Source organism: Carlito syrichta, unplaced genomic scaffold (genome assembly GCF_000164805.1).
Source record: "Carlito syrichta isolate Samal-C Ts95f unplaced genomic scaffold, Tarsius_syrichta-2.0.1 Scaffold304555, whole genome shotgun sequence".
Lineage (NCBI taxonomy): Eukaryota > Metazoa > Chordata > Mammalia > Primates > Tarsiidae > Carlito > Carlito syrichta.
The window spans coordinates 199,501-210,453 of record NW_007248651.1 but is presented as its reverse complement, the minus strand read 5'-3'; the positions used below and the strand labels follow the sequence as shown (position 1 = coordinate 210,453).

At 60.0% G+C, this 10,953-nt stretch overlaps 1 protein-coding gene across 1 annotated transcript in view; it reads left to right on the top strand.

The window, feature by feature from the left end:
* Positions 1-9,216, top strand: part of SLC6A12 (solute carrier family 6 member 12) — a 36,089-nt gene extending 26,873 nt beyond the window's left edge. The window contains exons 8-15 of the mRNA XM_008060191.1: positions 557-660; positions 1,020-1,144; positions 2,462-2,574; positions 2,945-3,082; positions 3,872-3,974; positions 6,375-6,475; positions 6,888-7,058; positions 9,062-9,216. Coding sequence (XP_008058382.1) covers positions 557-660; positions 1,020-1,144; positions 2,462-2,574; positions 2,945-3,082; positions 3,872-3,974; positions 6,375-6,475; positions 6,888-7,058; positions 9,062-9,205 — 999 coding nt within the window. The 3' untranslated portion in view covers positions 9,206-9,216. The remainder of the gene's footprint in view (positions 1-556; positions 661-1,019; positions 1,145-2,461; positions 2,575-2,944; positions 3,083-3,871; positions 3,975-6,374; positions 6,476-6,887; positions 7,059-9,061) is intronic.
* The last annotated feature ends 1,737 nt before the right edge of the window (positions 9,217-10,953 follow it).

Genomic DNA, 10,953 nt, shown 5'->3' with positions numbered 1-10,953 from the left:
TTTTTGATTTATTGTAGAGATGAGGTCTCGCCAAGTGGCCCAGGCAGGTCTCAAACCCGCGGGCTAAGGCAATCCACTCACCTCAATCTCCCAAAGCACGGGATTACAGGCTGAGCCACAGAGCCCAGCTGATGTTTTTTCTTTATAATTGAGTGAAGTGATCACTTTGTCCCCAGGTCATAGCTGCCTGAGGCACTGTGTGCGTGTGTGTGTGTGTGTGTGTGCACGTGTGTGTATTAGTTGAATGACTACAAGTGACTCCTAGTTGTACCCTACAGACAGACCTTGGGAATAGCCATAGTTCACAGACTTCCCAAGAGAATCCAAGCAACACACATGCATTTGGCGCTCGAAAGGTGCCCACAGAACCAAATCGAAACTGGTCCCGGCCATGAGATCACATGGCGAGCTGGGATGCAGGAATGAAAGCCCAGGGGAACCTGAGGGGGCCAGGCGGGGGCCGTGGGGAAAGGATCTGGGTCTCCGCCACCCTGGCTCTGGGCCCTGGGGGCTCCCCCTCTGCCCTCCCTCTACCGCTTTCTCGGGGTCCTCGTAGGTGTGGATGGACGCGGGCACCCAGATCTTCTTCTCCTTCGCCATCTGCCAGGGGTGCCTGACGGCCCTGGGCAGCTACAACAAATACCACAACAACTGCTACCGGTGAGACCCTGCGGGGTGGGGCAGGGTGGCCAGGGAGGGCCCGGCGCCCGGGGTGGGCTCTGAGCCCGCTGTCTCTGGGCCCAGGCCCTCTTTGTGGGTTGTAAGTGATGCCACGCCGGCACGGGGGGTTCATTTTCCAGACTGACTTTCTTTCTCCACCTTTTCCCTCTGGCCTTCCCCGCCTTGCTTCCAACTCCGGATCTGTCCCCTCCACGCCCTTCTCCTCCCCGGGCTGCTACTTCTCTCCCCGATCCCCTACTCTCTCCTGCCGTCTTTATGCCTCCCCCGGGGGGGTGGGTTTCCTTCTCCCCTCCCCTCGGTTCCTGCCCGCTTTCGCCCGCCCCTCCCCACCCGCACAGGGACTGCATCGCCCTCTGCTTCCTGAACAGCGCCACCAGCTTGGTGGCCGGTTTCGTGGTCTTCTCCATCCTGGGCTTCATGTCCCGCGAGCAGGGGGTGCCCATCTCGGAAGTGGCCGAGTCAGGTAGGCGCCACCTTGCTGGGAAGGAGAGTCAGAGAGCACGGTTCTGTCCTACAGAAAAACAAGCATCCCAGAAGCCGGGCGATAGGATTTATTTACGGGTCATGGGATTGACGTGCACTCCTGGGGCCGTGCTGGGCGCAAAGCTGGGCTTCCATGCCCCGGGAGGGAAGGGTGGGGAGGAGACAATGGGTGGACGGAGTTGCCCACGTGGGCGGCTGAATGAAGAATGGATCGTGTGTCAGGCACAGTAGCTCATGCCTGTAATCCCAGCACTTTGGGAGGCCGAGGAGGGAGGATCTCTTGAGCCCAAGAGTTCAAGACCAGCCTGGGCAACATAGTGTGACCCTGTCTTTACCAAAAAAAAAAAAAATACAGAAATTCGCCGGGCATGTGTGTCTGTAGTCCCAGCTATTCGGGAGGCTGAGGCAGAAGGATCACCTGTGCCAAGGAGGTGAAGGCCGCGGTGAGCCATGATCGTGCCACGGCACTCCAACCCGGGCGAGAGAGTGAGACTCGGACTTGATAAAAAGTAAATAAATAAAAAATCAAGGCCGGGCCCAGTGGCTCAGCCTGTCATCCCAGCACTTTGGGAGGCTGAGGCGAGTGGATTACCTGAGCCCACGGGTTCGAGACCCACCTGGGCAACTTGGCATAGACCTTGCCTCTACAATAAATCAAAAATTAGTCGGGCGTGGTAGTACACACCTGTAGTTCCAGCTCCTCGGAAGGCTGAGGCGGAAGGATGGCCAGAGCCCAGCAGGTCGAAGCTGCGGTGGCTGGGAGCGGCCCCTGCCCTCCAGTCTGGGCGACGGAGTAAGACTCCAACTCAAAAAAAAAAAAAAAATCAAAGCCGGGCTCAATGGCTCAGTCCGTCATCCCAGCACTTTGGGAGGCTGAGGTGTGTGGATCGCCTGAGCCTGCAGGTTCAAGCCTCGTCTGGGCAACTTGGTGAGAACTCATCTCGACAATAAATCAAAAATCAGCCGGGCGTGGTAGCGCATGCCTGTCATTCCGGCTCCTCGGAAGGCTGAGGCGGAAGGATCGCCGGAGCCCAGCGGGTCGAGGCTGCGGTGGCCGGGAGCGGCCACTGCCCTCCAGCCTGGGTGACAGAGGGAGACTCCGACTCACAAAAAAATCAAGAACGGTGTGCTCTCCAGAAGCTGGGAAGAGCAGAATGAAGGTTAGGAACACGTGTACGCGCGCGCGCGCACACACACACACACACACACACACACACACACACACACACGCTTGGAGAGGGCCTCCCTCCCGCAGGCCGCCGGGGCGAGCCCGCCTGACGTGCCCCGTGCCCGGCAGGTCCCGGCCTGGCCTTTATCGCCTTCCCCAAGGCGGTGACCATGATGCCCTTGTCGCAGCTGTGGTCCTGCCTCTTCTTCGTCATGCTCATTTTCCTGGGCCTGGACAGCCAGGTGGGTCCCCGGCCCCGCCCTGCCTCCAGACCCTCTCGCCCGCCTGGCTTGTCCTGCACAGCCTTCTCCCTCACTCCCTTTCCCTGACTGTGATCCGAGCCCGTCCCTCCCCCACTGGCTTTCCTCGGGGGCGTGGAGTGGCCCCAGGCCCAAGACCCTCCTCTTCGAGCCTGGATGCTCCCTCCCCAGTGCTCCTCCAGCCTTCTCCAGCTGCCCAGCCTCAGGCCCCGAGTCTGGAGGGCAGGACGCACCCCCCCCCCCCGGCAACCTCACAGTTGGGACCCGGGCCACCCGCCCATGTCCGCCCCAGCGCCCTCCTGCCCCTGTGCAGGGACATCCTGACCTCCCCCTCGTCCCTCCTGGCCTGCAGTTCGTCTGCGTGGAGTGCCTGGTCACGGCCTCTGTGGACATGTTCCCCAGGCAGCTCCGGAAGAGCGGGCGGCGGGAGCTTCTCATCCTCGCCATCGCGGTCACGTGCTACCTGATAGGGCTCCTTCTGGTCACCGAGGTGAGTGGGCAGGCCACCAGCGAGTGAGGCACCGAGGAAGTCCGCCTGGACCTCAGCCCCACTCGACGTGCCACACGGGAACCCTCCGCAGAGCCACGCTTTCCTTATATTGCTAAATGGGGTGTGGACCCCTGCCCCGCCTCCCTCACAGCGAGATTGTAAGGCCTGCACAATAGAATCTACCTGTGGATTCTGTCGGTCACGGGTTACAGAAACCAGGGACAGGCTGGCTTCAGCCGAAAGGGGGATTTATTGGGCCAGGTAACTGAAAAGTTGGGAGATACTGGGTTTCAGGCATGGCTGGATCCAGCTGCCCTCATGGCATTGTCAGGAACGCTCTTCTCTGTCTCCTGGCACCTTCACTTGTAGGCAGCTTTCCTCCTGTGGCATTAAGGAATTAAGGAATGGCCTCCAATTTAATGTTCTACTGTCCAGCCAACCCCAGAGGAAAGAGAGGGTCCGTTTCCTGAGAGGGGGCAAGTGTCCAGGCCGTGACTCTTATTCTAGCCCGAGAAGGCTAGAGAGGGACATCCTAACCTAAGATGAACCGAGGGTGAAGTGGTGTGACTTTCCAGAATCTGATGTGCCAGGCGGACAAAATGGCAGGCATCCTCCCCCAAAGCCCTTGCAGATGTCAGAGTGTCGTCCTGTTGCCCGAGAGGCCTGACTGCAGGGCCAGGCAGGGCCAGGCAGGGCGGCACCCCAGAAGGGTGTGTGCCCTCCCTCTGAGGAATGGAGCGTGTCCCCTCCCGGGGGGCCCAGGCCTCAACTCCGCCGTCTCCCGCCCAGGGTGGAATGTACATCTTCCAGCTGTTCGATTACTACGCGTCCAGTGGCATCTGCCTGCTGTTCCTGTCGGTGTTTGAAGTGGTCTGCATCAGCTGGGTGTACGGTGAGTGGGGGCGGGTGGGGAGGGGCGGCCGGGCGGCTGTGCCCGGGGGGAGCACGGGCACTCCGGGCCTCCGGTTTCCATGCCCTCTTGCTGGGAAGATGGAGCCCCCAGCATGGAGGCACATCGAGTCAGGCTGGCGACAAAGCGGATTTTCTCGAATAGCGCGATGTCGGCCAACACGTAAAAGTGACCAGTGTCTCCGCAGAGAGGCTCTGTGCCAGAGGCCCTCTGCCGGCTGGGAGCCTATCAGAGGGGATCTTCAGACCAGGCACAGGGGTTCACGCCTGTCATCCCAGCCCTTTGGGAGGCCGAGGCGGAGAATCACTTGAGTCCCGGAGTTTGAGCCCAGCCTGGGCAACACAGTGAGGCCTCGTCTCCACAAAAAAATAAAAATTAGCCGGGCGTGGTGGCAGACACCTGTAGCCCCAGCGACTTGGGGGGCTGAGGCGGGAGGATCACCTGAGCCCAGGAGGTCGAGGCTGTGTGCCACTGCACTCCAGCCTGGGCGACAGAGTGAGACCCTGACGCAAAAAAGAAGGGACCTTCAGGCTCACTTGTGAGGTCTGACCCTCCACACTTTCCCACACTTCCTTCCCGACCGTGAGGTGATCCCAGACTTGGCTGGGGGACTTCCACGGACAGGAAACTCATTCCTGGGTTTCTGAGGCGGCCTGCAGTGCGTGTGCATTTTTTTCTCATGCTGAGGGGTTTCTGCCAGCCCCCTCGGCACTGAGATGCCCGCCAGCGATGCCGAATGCCGTGATACCCGTGTCACCATCTGACTCCCATCGGGGAGAAGCCTGTGTTCACTGAGCCCCGGCACTATGGCAGGCCTAGCGCCGTACTGGCCGGTCTCATGCCCTGGCAGTCCACACCACAGCCCTTGGCCGCTCAGAGAGGCGGGTTTCTTGCCTCACCTCACACAGCTAGCGAGTGGAAGGGAAGAGCCGTGGGACCCCGGGTCTGTCTGGCTCCGGGGCACCGGTTGGGGGAACACAGTGCCGGTGTCACAAGGCTCAGGGCCGAGTGGACACAGGGGTGCCACACAGTGGGGCCTCGGCAGGAGCCACGAGGAGGAAGGCTGCTGCTTGGTGTTCTTTCGTCTCCTTGGAGAAGCCTCTTACGCTCGGGCCCCGGCACCAAACGCCCGCCGAGTTCCCCTGCGCTTTTCTGCACTTGTCTGATGAACTCGGTCACAGTGAGGCGTCCATGGCTAGGAAGCCTTAGCAGGTGACACCCTGCCCCCAGTGAGATCGGGCTTTTAACTTTGGCTTTGAGAAGAAGTCAACGGAGGGATCGCCTGAGCCCAGCAGGTCAGTGCTGGGGTGGCCGTGAGCGTGCCACTGCACTCCAGCCTGGGCAATGGAGTGAGACCTCCAACTCAAAAAAAAAAGTCAAAAAGGTGTCTTTCTTTCTTTCTTTCTTTCTTTTTTCCTTCCTTCCTTCCTTCCTTCTTCTTTCTTTCTTTCTTTTGTTTTTGAGTCAGAGTCTCACTCTGTCACCCAGACTGTAGTGCGGGGACACACCCACGGCCACCGTAGACTTGACCTGCTGGGCTCAGGCGGTCCTTCCGCCTTACCCTTCCAAGTAACTGGAGCTACTGGCATGCGCCACCACGCCTGGCTAATTTTTTGATTTATGGTAGACACGTGGTCTCGCCAAATTGCCGGGGCTGGTCTTGAACCCCTGGACTCAGGCAATTCTCTCGCCTCGTGCCTCCCCAAGTGCTGGGATTACAGGCGTGCGCCACTCTGCCCAGCTAGGAGTGGCTTTCTAGGGGTGGATTTCAGGCGCCAGGGACCAGCAGGGAAGCGCTAGGGGGTGGGGTCAGGGCGCCCTCCTGAAGTCTTTCTCCGGGAGCGGTTCTTCTTAGAAGACTGGCTGTGCCCAGAGCGAGAGCAGAGGTGGAAGCCTGAAGACACTGAACCAGACCAAACCAGTGTTTTCACGACACTCGGGTCATCCTTCTCGCCGTGCCTTTGGGGGAGCTCTGAGGTGGTTCCCCCGGAGTCCAGAATCCACACCACTGTCCTGCTCCCGGGGGCTCTGCGGGCCGTGGCTGACCCGTGGGCCCCTTGCTGTTTTGCCGTTTGGACTTGAACCGTGTTCATCTGGGCTGTATGGGGAGACAAGCATTGGTACAGCCGCCCAGGGCCTGTTTCAGGCTCACCCCCGCCCTTTGTGGCATGAACAGGAGAGACCCTCGTCCCTGGACGGGCAGACAAGAGACAGCACCAACAGCTTCTGGGGGAGTCTTCTGCTCCCTGCTTGGTGACAAGGGAGTCAGGGACACATCTGACCCACCTGCCCTCTCCCCTGGGTGGGGGCGGGGAAGAACACAAGCCAAGCACCCAGGAAGCCGCTCTCACCCTCTCCCCCCTCCCCCCCGTGCCCGGGCAGGGGCAGACCGTTTCTATGACAACATCGAGGACATGATTGGCTACCGGCCGTGGCCCCTGGTGAAGATCTCCTGGCTCTTCCTGACCCCGGGACTTTGCCTGGTACGTGTCCGCCGGCTACCTCCAGAAGACCCCGGAGACGGGGGCAAGGATGCCCGGCTTGGGGTCGCTCCCCGCCCGTCTCTTCTGGCCGTCTTATCCATCCGTGTGTAGATGCCGCTTCCCCTTCCAACGCCACCCCTGCTCTCGGCCCGCCCCCTTCTGTCCGACTCCCAAGGATTGGCCTCCTCCTGTCTGTCTGCTCTGAGCCCCTCCGCACGCCTTCCTTGGGGTCTCCTGTCTCGTCTGGGACGGGGTGGCACCTCGGCCCGCGCCCTGCGGTGGCGTTGATCTTCCGCCTCACAGACGCGCCACCGTGGGTCTGCCCTGCCTCTGTCCCCGGCTCCGCGGGGCGAGGGGCAGACGTCGGCCGGTGGCCTCTGTCTCAGCCGCGGCTGCCGCCTCCTCCTCCCAGGCCACCTTCCTCTTCTCCTTGAGCAAGTACACCCCTCTCAAGTACAACAACGTCTACGTGTACCCGCCCTGGGGATACTACATCGGCTGGTTCCTGGCCCTCTCCTCCATGGTCTGCGTCCCGCTGTCGACCATTATCACCCTTCTGAAGTCCCAGGGTTCTTTCAAGAAGGTAGGTGGCCGGGGCGTGTCTCATCAGAGGAGGGCACCGGCAGGGGCTCTACTCAGGGCCGGACACATGGTGGAGGGTCCGGGAGCAAACACAAAAGCTGAGCTTTGGCCTCACAGGATCCTAATGAGATGGGGCTTTGAAGACCAGCCCAGTGGCTTTTCAGGCGTGTTCGTGAAAGCCTCACACCTGTCATTCCAGCACTTTGGGAGGCTGAGGCGGGAGGATTGCTTGAGCCCGGGAGTTTGAGATCAGCCCAGGCCACGTAGCGAGACCTTTCTAAAAATAAAAATAAAAAGTGAGCCGGGTGCGGTGGTGCGTGCTTGCCGCTCCGGTTATTCAGGAAGCTGAGATGGAAGGAGCGCCTGAGCCCAGGAGATTGTGGCTGCCGTGAGCCACGACTCACCGTCGCACTCCAGCCTGGGTGACAGAGCAAGACCCTGACTCAAAAAAAAAAAAACAGAGTCCTAAAGTCCTGACCTGCAGAATCTGACCTCCGGCAGGTCATCTGGGCAGCCTAGCCAAGGTCAAGCTGCCAAAGAGTTAAGGGGAAAACAGTCACCCGTGAGAACCACAGAGTCGGCCCGACACGGAAGGGTTACAGAACATCGATTCCCGGCTCTCGGACATCTGAGAACCAGCCACCACGGCTCATTCCACACGCAAGCACCCGGTTTCTTTTCATGTCTCTGCCCTGGCTGGAGACACATTCGGAAGGCTCCTGTGTTGACTCTGGGACACGCCTTCCCGGGAGGAGCTGCGGCCTGTGACCCATGACGGTGGACACGCACCTTGCCTACAAGTAATCGAAACACAGCCGGCAATCGTTTTAGCAAACAGGCGTGTTTATTTTCTGCACATCCAGAAGGTCGGAGCTGGCGGCTGCTTAAAGAGGCCATTAGAGGCCAGGCTTGTCCTCTGTTTCTGCACGTCTGTCCTGAGCGTGTTGTCTTTTCATTATCATGTTTGTCACCTCATGGTCACAAGATGGTTGTCATAATTCCAGTTGTCACGTCTGTATTCAAGGCAAGAGGTGGGGGGTGGAGATGGTACCAAAAACAATAGTAGCAATAGTAATAGTAGTACTATTCATCACAAGAAAAGTAGTAGATATGTATTGAGCGCATTGTAATGGTAAGAATAAGGATAGTAATGATAGCCTGGGCAACATAGTAAGACCCCATCTCTACAAAAAAATAAAAAATTAGTCTGATGTGGGGTACACGCCTGTCGTCCGGCTACTCAGGGGGCTGAGGCAAGAGGATCGCCTAAGCCCAGGAGGTCGAGGCTGCAGTGAGCCATCACCACACCACTGCACTCCAGCCTGGGCAATCAAGCAAAACTTTATCTCCAAAAAAAAGGAATAAGGGCCGGGACCAGTGGCTCAGCCTGTAATCCCGGCACTTTGGGATTGCCTGAGCCACAGGTTTGAGACCAGCCTGGGCAACTTGGCAAGACCTTGTCTCTACACTAAATCAAAAATCAGCCAGGCGTGACAGCACGCACCTGTAGTTCCTGCTACTTGGAAGGCTGAGGTGGAAGGCTCGCCAGAGCCCAGCAGGTCGACGCTTGGGTGGCCGGGAGCGTGCCACTGCCCTCCAGCCTGGGCCACGGAGTGGACTCCAATTCAAAAAAAAAAAAAAAAAAAAAAGAAAAGAAAAAAGACTAGTACTGATCATAACAAAACCAGACATGTATTGATCCCATTGCCGTTCTGTGAGGTGTGTTCTGCTGTGACCCTCATTTTCCAGGGGAGAGGGCCACACTGACTGAGGGGTCAGGTGAGTGGCCCGACACCTTGCAGGGAGTTAGCGGCCAGCCGAGATGGCCCCAGGCAGCTCGCCCTCCTCCCCGCCCTGTCACGGCCTCCCCTTCACCTGCTCAGCCGTGGACTCACGAGGCACTGAGTGGCCCCCGTGCCTGGCCCTGGGCTGGGCCCTGGGGGCGCACCCACGGGGCCCTTTCGCCGCCGCCCTTGCCCCCAGCTCCCCCCTTTCTCTCCGCAGCGCCTGCGACGGCTCATCACCCCCGACGCCAGCCTGCCCCAGCCCAAGCCACGCCTCTACCTGGACGGTGACGCCAGCGGGGACGGCGGGCCCCCCTCAGTCAAGGACGGCCTGATCGCCGGGGAGAAGGAGACCCACTTGTAGGATTTGGCCAGGCAGCTCCTGAGCCAGGCGCCCGGGTCAGGGCCACCATCCACTCCCCACGGACAGCCTCTGCCTCTGCTCCCTCCCACCACCCTGCTGAGAGCCTCTGGGAGCCGTGGGCACCCCCGTCGGAGGCCAGACTCCTCTCCTGTCCTCGGCTGGAGCAGTAACTCCTGGTGGCCGGGGATGGCAGCCTGGGACACACACGCAGGAGGCTGTGTCCTGCTTTGGAACACGCCACCTTATTTATAAAGCAAGGGTCTCTCTGGAGCTGGGGAGACCCATGGCGGGGGACTCCCTGCTGGACGATGTGCTGACTTCTGAATATGCACGCCGGGAGAGGAGCTAGGATGGAAACGCACACACCAGCTGATTCAGAGCGCCCGACGGGGCACACCACGGTAGACGCAACATCGTTGGCTTCTGAGATCTTCTGAGATCTCATGAGAGGGGGCCCGTCATCAGGCTTATTCCGAAGAGGACACCAGGAGCTAGAGAAACAGCCAGGAGGTGACCCTTGCATGCCGCCGTCGTCTGGCGTTTCATCAGCTCATGCAGCATCGCAATGAAAAGGACTCAGAGCCCATCCCCAGGCTTTCCAAGCACACCGCATGCACACCTCTCCTCTCAGTCCCTGTGCCCAAGGCAGACATCACTAGCTGATCACAGATCCTTTCCCACTCATCATCCTTCCGGACGGTCTCCTGACAGCCCCATGGGCTTCTCACTCAGACCCCTGACTTCACGGATGAAAAAACCAAGGACCAGAGCCACCAAGTGACTTTTGCAAGTTCATGTGGCTTCTTGGGGACCAGAGATGGGACTAAAACCTGGTCCCCCCAGAGAACTTCCCGCCTCAGTGAACAAGTGTGTGTGGATTGCCTGCCGCGTGCTTGTCTCCTTGGCCTCAGCCTGTTTCTGGGGGGGAGGGAGGGAGGTGCCCTGGGGGGCTGTCAAGATGCTCTCCCCAGACGGGTGCCTTCCCTTGGGATTTCCTCCACCCGCCTGTTGTCACCTGACCAGACGTCCTCTCTGGACCCTCTGTTCTCGCCACTTGCTGTCTCCTCCCCTGGAGTTGCTCTGAGGTCCACAAGAGCCCCCGTCTCCCACTGGGAGGCATGTGAGGGTGCTCTTATCTGCTACCACAGAGGGGACGGGTCCCTCCCTTTCTCGCCCACATATTCCCTCCCCTCCCCATGCCCCTGCCGGGGAAGGCTTCCTGGAGGAGGAAGACAGGGCTTGGACAAGTGCAGTGTTCTTGTGTTCGGAGGAAGACAGGACTGGGACTGGGTGGGGACTTCTGGGCAGTTTTCTGGGGCAGAGGAAACAACCGGGGGAATAACGATGCGTAGCTAGATGCCACCCGGAGCCACTCAGTGGCGGCAGGAAACCTCTACGGCCTGGCAAGGGTGCGTCTGTCCTGACAGCCCCAGGCCATGCTCGGAGCAGCCCCACCCTCCACCAGATCTGTAGGGGCTCAGGCCGGGGTGGAGGGAAAAGGCTTCAGCCAGATGCTGGCCTCCAAGGGAGCGGGGTTGGCAGAAGACGGGAGGCGCGGCCGCGTGGTGCTGGCTGCTGCCGCCGGGTGACAACAGGGGGCAGCAATGTCCCTGCTGCGCCTCTGCCCCCTGGGGACCCTTCACACACAGCCATGGCCGCCCTCGCCCTCTGGTTGCAAACGCTCGCCCTCGGAAGGTCGAAAACTTCCTGCGTCCTTCTCCCCGCGGCCTGGTGGGGTTGGGGGCGCA